Source organism: Centruroides sculpturatus, unplaced genomic scaffold (assembly GCF_000671375.1).
Source record: "Centruroides sculpturatus isolate CEXI.00-Female unplaced genomic scaffold, Cexi_2.0 scaffold61, whole genome shotgun sequence".
Classification (NCBI taxonomy): Eukaryota; Metazoa; Arthropoda; class Arachnida; order Scorpiones; family Buthidae; genus Centruroides; species Centruroides sculpturatus.
The window spans coordinates 389,235-404,087 of NW_019384572.1; the positions used below are offsets into that span (position 1 = coordinate 389,235).

Below are 14,853 nucleotides of genomic sequence, written 5' to 3' on the forward strand. Positions count from 1 at the left end.
GACCAACCCCAGTCCGCAATTGAGTCGGATAATCGATGCTCTACTGTAGGTCCACATTCTAAAAACGCATGTTTTACAAACTCTCCTTTTAAAAGAGGTTTCCCGTGGCGAGCAATGCAATAAGCAACTTGCAAACTAGCCGCTGTAACGTTCTTTTTTGGAATAAAATAAGATTCGAGTCGAGATTAGAATGCAACATTTTCAAAATTTCTGTTTACATTGTCTGTACGTGACTTTGCCGGCCACGACCACGAGGTTGTCCACGATGACACGATCCATTTTCGGTAAAATTAACCATATCCAATTTCGAAATTTTTTCAACGTTGCGTGTCGCCCGGGGTTGAATTTTTGTCCATGCATAACGAAAATTTTCTATTTTTGAAAAAATAATCCTGGCTATCGTAACGTCCGAAATTATATCTTTATTTTGAAGAAACAATATATATATGTATATATTAATAAATGTAGATAAAACAAATTATATTTAAAATGTTAGTTTTAATATAAAATTACGACATATGACGACTTGCGCCATGTACAATATTACCTCAGGATACGAAATTAATCCGTTCCGAAACTGAGATTGCATCATGAAAATGTCGTAAGATGTAGCATTTTTCCCCATATGATTACTTGTAAAAACAAATAATTTGTTCCAACACGAAAAATAACATTAGTAAGGAAAACACTGAAAAATCCGTTTTGTAGTTGTAAATGTATAAATAACCATAAAATAATAATAATTGATTAAAAAAATGTAGTTTTATTTGTACTTTATCTTTGATGATAGACGAAAGTGCAAGAGTAAACTAGTGGCAGAAGAGAGGGAGAAGGAAAATGATACTAAAACTTAACTTACATAACATAATGTAACAATAACTTAAAACTAACTTAGAAAACATTTTATAAAATTAGTGTTGTTTTATATATATATATGTATGTATTAAGTTTTTATTCACGGCTTTTTGCTTTCTTTCTTTCATTTTCACCAGCACTTTCACTGGATAGAGGTCGCTTGGTAAAATATCTATCTAAATTGGTTTGGCTTTGCCTACTTTTTAAAATGTTTCTAAAATGACAGGCAAATGTCATTACTCTGAGCAGCAATATGGTCAGTGTGAACATTTTCTAAATGTTTCTTTTCAATAAAATCAGTCTTTTTCTGATAATACCTCAAAATTCTTTTTATCGAGCGAGATCCTTCCAGGACGAAGCAAACGCGTAAACTGAAACCAATGAAGAGAAGTGAATAAAAATGGCGCTGCGAACTCACGTAACGTCGTATGGTGACTTTTTATTCGTACCGTTAATCAAAATCACATTCAAATTTCTTGTCGTATCCTGAAAATTTTCGTATGCTGGTGCGTATCCTGAGGTACTACTGTACTTTGAAAAAAGTTCTGATGCTGAAACGAGATATGTCGGGAATAACACGGGACAAGTAAATGGATTTTTTTCAAATATTCGTTTGTCAAAATTCGATTTCGCAACGTACGCATTTCCAACTTTCTAACGAGCAACGCATTCGCAAACCTCCTACTGCCTTTTGTAGAGAGTGTCGCCATTTTAAGTTTTATTTCGACTCGGTTCTCGGTCCTCCGAGTACATACGATTCTGGTTTTTTATGCGCGCATGTTTTGAGCACCTAATACTCTGTGCCAAATTGCAACACTTGACATGTACTGTACTTCTTCATACCGCTAAGCTAATACCCAGCAGGCAGTACGATTTTATAAACAAGATATAGTCATGTCAATAATAATAATGTTTAATTTTTTAACACTTCTAGACACGTACGACAAGGCTACCGTTTAGTTAAGCACTGGTACATCTTTGAGCTAGCACATTTCCTCGTTCTAGGATGCAAAGATATGTATGCGCGTCAACTTTATGACTTACTGTAACGAGTCATACACAGGTGTAGTGATATGTTAGAAAATCAGCTAGCCAATGTTCGCNTCAGCAAAAAGCTCAGAAGACAATACTTTGTAATTAGAAAATGCTCTTGTTTAACTAAAATTAATATTAACAAGTAATACAGTACTTTTAATTGTGATTGTTAGTTAATTATTGATTAGAAATGAATCTTTGATTGCTTTCATAAACATATTTCTCTTTGCAACAAAAAAGAATAGTTCACTTTTGTTAATTTTTGGAACCTAACCTTATGTTTTGCGTTAGTTTTTTATTTTGTGTAGCACAAATTTGCATAGCATGGTAGTTATGTTTTTCAGAACATAACTACCATGTTATAAGAGTATAAGAGCCTGTATATTTTGTCATTTTCTTAATTATTATACTGTTTCATCATTCTTGGCTCTTTCTTTATTTTTATATTCATTAATTAAATTATTTTTAATTACTGTTTTAAATTAGCAACATAAATAAAACTATTTGATCTTAGCCAGTCTGACTATTTAACTTATGTTATCAGAAAAGAATATAACAAACACCATCCAAAATTGTCCATAGAAAGCAGAAGGATGAGGCCTGAGAGATATAGAAAGCCTTTATTACAAACACATACAGACACTGCAAGCATTTTTCTACTGAAAACAAGAAACGTAACAGTTACACAAAACAATATTTCTTGCAAACAAGCAGTATATCATTCAACTACACAACACTGACCTGGATCTAACACAATATATAAAATTCACAGCTGCGCTGATCAGACATCATCAGTCATGTAGGAACCATAACAATATAAACTGTTGACTGACTTATGGATGTTTGGTAGTTTTCTTAGTAGTCAGAATGCATTTTCATTCATTCTAGAAGAAGAAAACTGAATTTTCATCAAGGAAGCTTCTTTTGTTAATAGTATCAAAATTGACCAATAGAGTAATGTTTCCCAAAGTGGGCTTCACGGAACTCTAGGACTCTGCAACTGAAATTGTAGGGCTTCATGAATTTAAAAACATTTTTTTTTAAATTAATGAATCAAATGCATTATTTATTTATTTTATAACTATTTTTAAGAGAATAATTATCAATATTTAATAAACAATTCTCACAAAGCAAGCTTAATATGCTGAGATTATTTATTTTGATACAAATTAATGTTTTCAACTTATTCTATAGACCATCTTCAAGTTTACATAACTTTTGGAATGACAGTTACAAAGTGTTTCAAAATAGAACATCAAAAATTTTAAATGAAAAAATTGACAGGAAAAATATATAGATATATTGGATGTGGCAGTCAATACAGCATAAAAAATGGAACAAGCAAACACAAACATGAACAGCAAAAGATTAGAGTTTAATGTCCAGGCAGTCTATCCATTCCAGTGCTTCTTTCTTACACTGGTGGATATCCAGCAAGCTTCTGTCAAAGGATCACCGAGGGCAGTCTTGAACTATGTTTAATAGTTTGAATCCAACCACAATCACAGCATGCATCTCTGAACATATTCCATTTATTAAGAAGATAGTTGCATCTACCAACTGAGGTCTGGATTCTATTAATAGTAAACCTCATAAAGCAAACTCTGCCCTCAGGGTTAATGGCACCACAGGGTTAAAGAGACTATGCCTTAATCATAGGTCAAGGCCTGATACCCAGGGTATACTTGGACTATGGTTGGACCATTGAGGACTTCTTTCAGGCTCCCATCCGCTCTCTAGTTCCAACCCTCTAACTTGGCATAACTTTTATTTATTTGTGCAGCCTGTACTGCACTTGAATCCACAAAACTTTTAGCTCATAGTTAACTTTAACTTTAGTAAGACTTATCGGACAGTGGGGTACCTCCCCTACAAGAAAGGGGACCCGGCCTAGCACAGTCCACTAGGCTTATAGATCAGGAAGATCTATGACTTTTTCCATCAATTCCTTTCGTTTCTTTAAGTTTCCTTTACTAGCTGCTAACATTATAAGTACTTGTTCAGGTGGGTTGGACCAGTCAACTTGGTCAGCCCTTTGGCAGAAATCCTCAGTAAGAGGACAGTCAAGTATGTAGTGCCTCGTGTCACTATGAAAACACCCACAGGAGCAGCTACCATCTCCTTGTCCAAACTTGGACTTGAAGTGGGGGAACTTCCCATGGCTGGTCAGTATTTGCATCGTCAACCAATTACAATCCACTGGAGTGAGGCCAACTTCAGGCACGAAGGCATAGGTTGACCTACCTACTGTACTTTGAGTCCAGCTCTTGTGCCAGTTTGTCATCGATCACTGCAGTAGAGTACCTTTTATGTATGTAGTCGCAGGTTCTACCATCCTCGTTACAAATGGGCCACTGGCTCCCACCTTTGCCAGCTGATCGGCACGCTCATTGCCCGGGATCCCAATGTGGCCTCAGACCCACTGCAGGGCAACGTGTCATTTGTGCCTCGTCTTCAGTATCCTACCTCTGATCTCCTATACCAGTGGATCGCAATGGTACCCGTCTCTCATGGCCTGAAGCAACGTATTAATAGTAGACTGGGTATAGCATGGCAAGTTGAAACCATAGGTCTGGCTACAGGATCCTTCACCAAATCTTTATTATGAAGGGATAAATTGTTCCAGAGGGATTGCCATTCTATAACTATGTTGTACTGATCAGGAACCAACCAGAAAGGATTTCTAGATTTCAGTCGTAAGAAAGGAGAATTAAGAAGAATGCTATTGATTGGAAGATCCCGGATGGATTTAACTTTCACAAGGAGTTCGAAGATCTGGAGGAGCAATTTTGGGGAGATAGGGAAGCCAAATAGTTGAAGTTGGTTTCAAGGTACCAGTAATTACTTTCATTGAGTAATTTAGTTGAGTGTCTATAAGTTTGTGTGTGAACTTCTATTCCATATGGGAGCACAGTAGTCAGCAACCGAATAGATGAATGAAAGCTCAGTAATACATAATGTATCTGCCCCACTCCCAATGTAGTACCACCAGCTCTTATTTTATTTTTTGCTACTTCAAGATGATGACAATACATAAGGGACCAGTCAAGAGTAATAACTAAGTATTTTGGATGAGATTTGTGAGTGATCTGTTTATTACAAAACTTGAGATTCCGTGATCTTTTTGCCTCATGATTATTTAGATGGAACCTGGTAGAGACTGTCTTAGAATAAAATAATTTAAATCCTTATAAATAGTATTTTCAAGAGACATAAATGACTGAGCTTGTTGAAGTAGAGATGATATCAGCATACAAAAACTTTAAAGATTTTAAGTGGTTGGGATATTGGAAATATAAAGATTAAATAACAGTGGAGCCAAGACTGATCCTTGGGGTAATCCATTGTTAACAATACGAGTTCTGCTTTTCTTATTATTTGTATGCACCATTATTTTTCTATTTGTTAGGAAAGAATTTATCAGGTTTAAGGTTTTCTTGCAGTCGATAATACCTGAAAGTTTGAAAAGGAGGCCATCTCTCCACACACTATCATATGCAGCAGTAAGGTCAATGAACACTGCTCCTGTTTTTAATCTCCCTTGGAATCCAGCTTCAATAGTAGTAGTGAGAGCTAGGACCTAATCAGCATAGCTGCATTTAGGCCTAAAGCCAGCTTGATCAATAGGCAGGTGAGATTCAACAATTGGAGAAATTCTTTTGTGGATTATTCTTTCCAAAGTTTTAAAGGGAATACAAAGAAGGGAAATAGGACTATAGTTATTAGGATCATCTGAGGGTTTACCTATCTTTAGAATAGCTAAGACCTTAGATTGTGTCCAAACAGAAAGGATAATACTTGAGTTAGTGATATATGAAAAGAGTTTTGAGAACCATATTTCTGTCTTTAGATATATATAACAAACATAAAAATAAAAGTATAAAATGAAATACAATAATAAAATATTAGTGAGGAAAATCATGAGCTCTGATTTTTGTTTCTGTTATATTTGTTGTCTATATACTTGTTATATTAATGTATTACATTTTTGGTAGTTTTTTATATTTTTTCTGTTATTTTTCCTGTTAATTTTTTAATTTTAAATTTTCAAAATAACTTTGTAACTGTCGTTTAAAACTTATGTAAACTTGAAGATGGCCATAGAATATTGAAAATGTTAGTTTGTATCAAAATAAATAATATCACCAAATTAAGTTGCTTTGTGAGGATTGTTTATTAATTCTCTGCTGAGTGTAATGTTGTGGTTGAACAGTTATTTATTTGAGATGACAGTACATCTCAACATGATAGTTTTCCTTATCATGTATCATATGTACAACTGACATTTCATTGAATGATAAAAAATAAAATATATATAATTGTTTATTAATAAATAGTTGTAAACAATTATATATATATATTTCAATTTAATCATTCAGTGAAATAATAATAATAAGACCTCCAACATTAGTCTGGTGGCCTTGTTCTTTCTCTGTCAATTGTACAAATTTATAGCAAAAGATACTGATGAGTTGAGGGCTCTGCAAAAAAGTTTTTCCTGCTTAAGGGCTTTACTTTACCAATAAGTTTGGAAATACTGAATTAAAGTATAGTACCCTTTTCTGCATATATGACCATAAGTTCTATAGTAGTCAAATTAAATTATTCAATACTTTATCCAGGTTCTTTTTCAGTGATATGAATGGACAGGAATAACAATAAAAATGATGTATGGTTTTTATTGTGTAGAGGAATTTGTGACCATGCATTTTATTTCACTTTTATTTGTGATAGTTAAACCATAGAATATAGGTCTTGTACAGACTTTACTGTTATCTAACTCCCAATCACTTGTTATATAAGTCAAAATTTTTGGCCATTTTTTCAGCAGAAAGACTAATTATTAGACAAAATTCTAATTACTTTGATTATTCATAATATAAAATGCATATGTTTCTTTACAAAACACAAGAATATTTTGGGAAATTTAACAGATATTAGAGACAAATAATGTATTCTATAAACAGAAATCATCATCTCTGAAAAATAGATTAGGATTGAGAGACATTCTATTGAATAAGTTTATATACAAAAAATGATTTGGACTATCTTGAGATACTTTGTTTGTAAGTCAACTAATTAGAATTAAAATTAAACAATCCTGGTCCATGATAATAGGAACATGGATAGATTTTCCAATTAAAAGAGAATTCTTACCGAGTATAATTTGTCAATGTCAGAAGATATGTAAAGTGCAGGCTAATGATTTGTGATGCTCTAAAATGATGTGACAATGTGGTATGTCTTTTACAAAGAAATTATTGACTTCAAGGATTTAAAAATACAATTTCAGTTTTCTAGCCAAAAACTTGATTTGTTGATAATAAAAAATTTATTTTATATAAATAATTTTATAGATGTGATTTAAAAAACATTGAAACACTATGACAAAAAAGATAATACATTCTTTAATTTTTACTGTATCTTACACATAATTATACATAATGACTTTCTTACTCATTATTCTCAGAATACTTGTAAACACAGGGAAGAGAAAATAATAAAGAAAGGTTGATTATTGTTGACTGTTCCATAAGTTCTGTGATCACTGATTATATTTAATTAAAAAGTTTAACAATTGAAAAAGATTAGTATTTATATCATTTTATGACAGTTTTTATTAGCCAAGATAATTAGGATCAACATTAGGATCTACAAGGTGCATAATATAAATTTTTTTACGTCTACAAAGAAGTTACAGAATTTGTAGATTGAGATCAGTATCGTTTTTAACAAAATAAAAATACAGGTTAATTTCATTAAATTTTCCAAATAAATTATCTGTTTTTTTCCTTAAATTAAAATAATTGCATTACATTCTTTTAGTGTGTGGAACAAAAAAAAATTTTAGTTTTGAAAAATACATTTTGTATTATACAAACTAACAGTAATGAATGAAAGTTATGTAAAAATTTTATTTGTTGAATCCTATCTAAGGAAAGAATCTTTTGACTGAAATGTTTATTCTTTTTTTTAATAGGGAGGTTGCAGCTGAAGTTTTTATCTCTAAAACGTTAATGTCGAATGTTGAGTGCTGCTTACAAGATAGCGGCACTCGATGTTCGACATTTACGTTTTAGAGATGAAAACTTTGCCGCAACCTCGCTAATATATATTATCTCAGAAGGAAAATTTAAAATATCTTATATCATACCATGGATGAAAATTTGAATCATTCAGATGTTGGTATTTTTAGTGTACATGAATTAAATGTATTATCTTCAAATATAAACAACTCTAACCCAATAATTACATTTAAGCCAATAATCATTTCACTTTAAAATGATCAGTAGATTTTGTAATATACGTTTTTACAATGACTCTCTTCATAGGAAAACATTGAACCGCTAAAATTTTAGTTTTTACAGTACAGTATTATATTACTGCAAATTCTATTCCCATTGTAGATGGGTTCCACCTCCGTTGGTTGGAATAGCGATTTTGGAGAGATTTCTGTGTTACAAATATGAAACTCTCGGATATGTGGTCAGGAAAACAGCATTTATTTACATAACTATCAATATCAGGCTTAAGTTATCGACATCAAATTAAAACAACTCATGTTTGCTCCGAAAATTCCGAGTGAATTGTGCCTACTCAGAGCAAAATTCTCATGCAAAAATAAACACAAGATAGTGCGCTAGTTTCTAAAGTAAACATAGAATTATAAGCTGCTCAGTATCCTAGATTAAATCCGGATCGTAAAAGTAAAAGAAGTCTTAGAATACGACTATGCAGACGCGAGCGAGCGAGAATATGTGGCGAGAAGAGGCGAGACGCGATAAATATCAAAACCTGTCAGATATGTGCGAGAACCAGAAATTCGCTCTCGCTAGCGTTATTTCTCACTTCTCGTTTATGCATGGTTTTCCTTTGCGAAAACTAAATCGCTCGCAACCTCTCGCTCGCTCTAAATTCGCGTCTGCATAGTCGCACCCTTAGTCTGACTATTATGAACCAGACCGAATGGCTCCGTAACGAACAAGGTCATCGTCCAATTGCAGAATTTAAATAATATTTTTTAAAGTATTAAATTTAAAACTACTATAGCTTCAATTAATTAATAATTATGGTAGTTTTTATAAAACAAGAAGCAGAATGCTATGTCAAGTCTTCTATTAATAAAAAGATAAAATTAGAATATGTGTAGTATATACTGTAGGAAAATTTAAAGAAAATAATGCGTCTGATTAAAATCGTAACGAATTCTAAAAACTTCTGATTAAGTAATTTATCATCATATACATATTTTATAATGGTGATTAGGCGGTAATCGTTTTAAGATATACCCGAAAGATGGCGCTACAAGCAGTTGTTACAACCAATCCGCTCGCTGTCAGATTTTGGCGGAAAATTCTTTTATTGTCGTTGTGTTAATGGTGGGGAAGGCAGGAAGTAGTCTTGTTTTATCGAAAAATGTTTCGCGAACGACGAACACCGCGTAAATTCCAAAAAGCGTCGGAAGCATGTAAAAAGCTTACTGATATGTGGTAAGGATCTTACTTAAAACCATTTTATTATTTTGCAGTAGTGAAATAGCTTTATACGCAGTCGACTACATCGTTGTTTGTTGATTAAATATATGTCAATTACGCTTAAAAAACAAGAAAAAAATCATTTCTATTTTAGTTATTAATGAATAATTTTAAAAATAAAAGTAATTAATGAGTTATTACAAAATAAAAGCTTTCATATTTATAAATAAATAAAAACTTACATATTTTATTACTAATAATTATTTTAAGTGATCTTAATAGAATGTCTAAGTTTTTGGAAACAAAATTCTCTCAATATTTATTTTAGATTATCATGTAAAAGATAAAATATGGCAAGGACTCTTGCATGACTTTCCCAGTACTAAAACAAGAGGAAAGAGACTTAAAAGAGCTTATTCTTGAGTCTAGGGATAAGTTTTTCAGATATTATAAATTTTAATAGTTGTTTTTAATAAGCTAAAAAAAAGTAAACAAAAAATTTTTGTTGTGTGGCTTCTATCTATCCTTCCCCTTATATTCTCCAAAACATAATTGTAATCAGTTAAATAACTTTACGATCTGCAATCATTTCAAGATAACATCGCATACATCACAGTATCTTTTGGTACATATGATAGGAACAGTCTCATGTGTCAACTTGGTATTTGAATGTTTCCTTACATAGAAACTCTTCACATAAACCAGAATTAACAGTATGATGTTTAATCAGTACATGTACATACTGCTTTTTGTCAAAAATTTCTGAAATTTTTAAGGTAGGTTTGTGTATTAGGAGCTATTTGTGTATTAGGATTGAAGCTATTAAATTTTGGTTGTTAAAGGTTGACAAGATGGGGGAGATAAAGGGGTTCATGTGTCATATCTTGTAGGGTTGGACTTAATGGTGATTTTCCTTTTTATTAGCATTTAAATTTTTTTAAAAAACCCATCCTGCCCTCAAAATTAAGCTTCTTGCCACTTTATAATAATTAATATTATGATATTTTATTTAAAAACTTTATAACAGATGGTGCCACACATGCAGTTTTAAATGTTGCCAAGAAAGTTAAACAACTCATTGCTGGATTTTTCTTTTCTTTCTATAGCTTATTTTGCTTGGCAACACTGCAATTAGATACAACACTTCTCTATGCAGAAAATATTTGAACTCATATCTTTAAAGAATTGAATATAGCCAAAAATGTACTCTACTTACAGAATATAGTTTTATATCAAACTCAATTTTGCCAATTTATTGGATGTGTGTTCCTGTGCAGCAACTCAATTATTTTTAGTCATTTCATTAGTTTAATATTTCCTATAGCATTAATCAAATTTGTGTATATCTGTCTGTATTAAAGCTTATTTCATGCTTTACTGTACTAGTCCTGTTTAATTTGCCCTGGAAAAACATAATAGGAAATATTCCAAGCCCTTGACAATGCACTCAGTTATTATGTTTTTGAATAGGAAAAATTTATATCTGACCTATGAAGGTGGTGCTGCAATGACTTGAGAATTGTGGGTTATATATAATAGTCAAAACCAAAATCCTTGTGCTGTATTACTACCATATTGATGATATAAAACAGTTTTGTACCAAACTTTCAGAAAGTCTCTAGCCATGGCTAGAGTCTGCTGCATCATTATCTATGATCCTTTCTACAGGAATGCAAAGCAGAACATGCTGATCTGTTGCATGGCAATGTCTGTTAGCTAACCAAAAGTATACTGTTAAAACATTGCTAGACATACTGAATGAAGTCAATTTCTTGAAACTTTGACAGAAGCAGCAATTGTTAGAGTTCATGAAGAGTGAATTAGATTGCATATTTAGCATTTCTGTTAGGCATATTTGAACATACTGATTATGCCAACTACTGTTGATTTTCCATAGTTTCTACAGAAGTTATATGTAAATCATGGACTTACAGATAACTGTAAAAAGATGTTTGAGTTGATACAGGAAATTATGTTGTGTTTAGAAGCCTATATGCCAAATCACACCATATGTTATGACAAAACCTGAACAATCATTGCCATATGTTATGACACAAAACCTGAACAAGACACTGAAGACCACTCAAATTGGATCGAACATCTCTAAGAACAGGTTCATTTGGTAGCTCTGACATAAGAAAAATGTTGATTTTAGAAATGCTTACCAGTATCATGCCTACTAGTATTGAGTTAAGGAATATGCTCCTAATGTTTTATTTAAAAAAAATTTTTTTTTAATTGTTTAGGAGTGTCTTTTTCGATTTGAAAAAAAAAAATGAATAGAATTGATAGTTTATAGTTTAGTTCAGGGGTCACCAAATTACGGCCTGCAAGCCAGATCTGGCCCTCGAGGTCAGTTCATCCGTTGCACTGTGCCATAAATGAGCTCAAATATAATTATTTATATGGAAATATCATAGATAGTAAATGAACTTACTATGTAGAAAAAATTAAAATAAGTGTAAATAAAAATGCAAAATTGGTTCAATCTGATTTTTGCATTTGAGAGTAATTTAATTTCTAGGAAAATTAGTGAAATGAAAAGTTTGGCGTCTTTTTGCAACTTTGGATTTCAGAGTGCTTTTTCTTTAAGTACATGCAATGAAGTTTCTAAGAAAAATGATTACGAGCTTGCTGCAGCAATCATATTTATGTATTGGTAAATAAATATGTTGGTGGTCTTTATTTTTTGTATATTCAGTATACTGTATTGAACAAAATGGTTATGCAGTCTGCACTCATCATTCTCTCGGTTATCTGGCCCACTGTGAAGAAAGTTTTATGACCCCTGGTTTAGTCGATTATATTAATTTATATTAAAAAATCAAACTTTGTCTTATCACTATAATGTTCTTTCAAAAATCAATTATCAAAAAGAAATATAAAAATTTTATTTTATGGATTTTTGTTACTTATAATTTCACCACATTATTTATTTATTTCTTGTGAAATTTTATTGAAGTTTTATGTACAAAATTTGTTATAGAACATGGGTTGTTTGTTTTATTTAAGTAAGTAATAAATTTTGAATCTTAAATATAATTTACTGCAGTAATTCTAAGAAATTAAATTTTCAAAATACACTCATTGACAAAGTTTTACACATCAAGGAGGCATTGGAGTTTAATGAAAATATAATAACAGTGGTAATAAGCAATTACAATATCATAGTAAAGGGACAGTTTCCTTTGCAATAACTATATAATTTAAAGGAAATCATTAGTACTTCCTCTTATCTGAATGCATGAAACAATTCATTTAAGCATGGAGGCATTGTATTCTACCTTGCAACAGATTTGTCCATATATGTTGCAACTGTCACTTCAGATCTCTTATATAGCTGGTCTCATCTGGCCCACAAACACTCAATAAGTGACAAATCAAGCTGGGGATTGAGCAGGTGAAAGTAGGCACTCAAGTCTGACATGTAATTATTTGAATCATAAAGTGTTAATTTAGTGTCATATCAAAATTTCTTAAGGGAAAGGCACTGCTCAACCATTGATTTTGCTTGAGAATTTTCTAGAATTTAAATTAATTTTATGAGTTGTTTTAACTATAAATGCTGTTTTGGTTTAATGCTTTATTTCATTTGTGGTAATATCTCTATGCAAAAGAATTTGCTTTTATTTTCTTTCTTTGGTGATAATCTGTATATGCTTGTTAACATTACCAAATCTGTTGATAAACATTGCATTCAGTTCATTGGATTTTCATATCATGATTAATTTATGGAATCTTCTTTTTCCATGAATAAAATGACTATGCAAGTTGTTTTTAGTTCAATTTGATCTCAGATCAGAATTTTCATGATCCTTATATAAAAACTTGTAATTATTGCCCTGAACATGAACTCCATAGTTTTTATTTTCATGCAAGTTACAAAATTTACTTAATATTAAAAATGGTTGTATTTTGCTAAAATATAATACAAATTTAAATGTACAAATTATAAAATTTTTTCTAGAATAGACAGATAATTTTATATTATCAGATTAATAAACACATTTTAAATGATACATTGTTTTAAATTTAGATTAAAATTTAAAATTATTTTGACAGGCAATCATGCACTGTTAAGAAGGTTATACTACCGGAAAAAAGCAATTCTCAACAAATAGATGGGTAAGTATGAATTCATATTTAAGGCAATAATCTTAAAATAATTAGATAGCTGTGAAAAGAATTTGATAAAATAAGGAAAGAAATTTTAAATTATTTTAAATTATATAAACATCCTGAAGCCTGATATATTAGTAATATGCCTAACAACTGCTGGATTAAATTTAGCTACTTTACCAGAGGTTCTGGTAGTGTCTGCCAGTGCATCCACGCAGTAAGTGGGAGCTGGGAGTTGCAAGTTCAAGTTCCATTTCAGACCAATTTCTTTTCTTCCAGAACACTGTAAATTATTTATTAAATATTGACTTAGTTATTAAATTTAACAAGAGTTTCACCTGATGCCTACCTCTAGTACCAAATTATTTAGAAATTAATTTAAAATACTAGTGGTAAAGTAACCTGACTTAATCTGGCAGTCATTTGAAATTCTAAATTTTGTTCAGTTTAGAAAGGGAAAAAAGTTCTAGTTACATTTTTTTCCATCATAAGTAGATATTTTTTTAGTATAAATAGAATAGATTTAGAAATTATCTAGAATTGTGAAGTTTAGAAAAATATTTATCATAATTTGTTATTTTAGTCATGATACATTCAAACATATCCTGTCCATTTGACAGGATATGTTTGTATGCATCATAAGACTAAAATTTGGTGTTTTGGTATTAAAGTAATAGCTTTACAGAAGAAAACTAAGTTCATTTTTACTATTAGTTATGTGCCGGATTGTTAAAAATGTATATCCATGGATACAGATACGGATCATTAGTGTCTAGATCCACGGATATGGATCTGGATCTNAAGACTAAAATTTGGTGTTTTGGTATTAAAGTAATAGCTTTACAGAAGAAAACTAAGTTCATTTTTACTATTAGTTATGTGCCGGATTGTTAAAAATGTATATCCATGGATACAGATACGGATCATTAGTGTCTAGATCCACGGATATGGATCTGGATCTCAACTTTCGTACTCAGTCGGCGCCAGTGCATGTGACCTTGGACCGATAGTTGGCGTGTTTTGACTTGCACTGTGCATGTTTTTGTTTATAGTTTAGTGTGAAACGGGATGGCATAGATTACATTTGTATTTTTGGAGAGTGTTGAGTTAAATTGAAATAAAAACAATGTCGACAAAAAAGTTTAGTAGTGTAATATGGAAATATTTTACAATAGTAAATGACACACAACACTTAACACCTCAATACTACTTCCAGCAGTCAAAAGATTTTAATATTCTAACGTTTTCGGCCGTCTTTTAGAGGCCCTCTTCAGGATGAAACATTAAAAAACAGTTCNGGTATTAAAGTAATAGCTTTACAGAAGAAAACTAAGTTCATTTTTACTATTAGTTATGTGCCGGATTGTTA

General features: G+C 31.4%; 1 protein-coding gene across 1 annotated transcript in view; it reads left to right on the top strand.

Moving 5' to 3' along the window:
• Positions 1 to 14,853, top strand: part of LOC111624236 (bromodomain adjacent to zinc finger domain protein 1A-like) — a 68,233-nt gene that overhangs the window by 24,011 nt on the left and 29,369 nt on the right. The window contains exon 3 of the mRNA XM_023367051.1: positions 13,428 to 13,490. Within this exon, the coding sequence (XP_023222819.1) occupies positions 13,428 to 13,490 (63 nt within the window). The remainder of the gene's footprint in view (positions 1 to 13,427; positions 13,491 to 14,853) is intronic.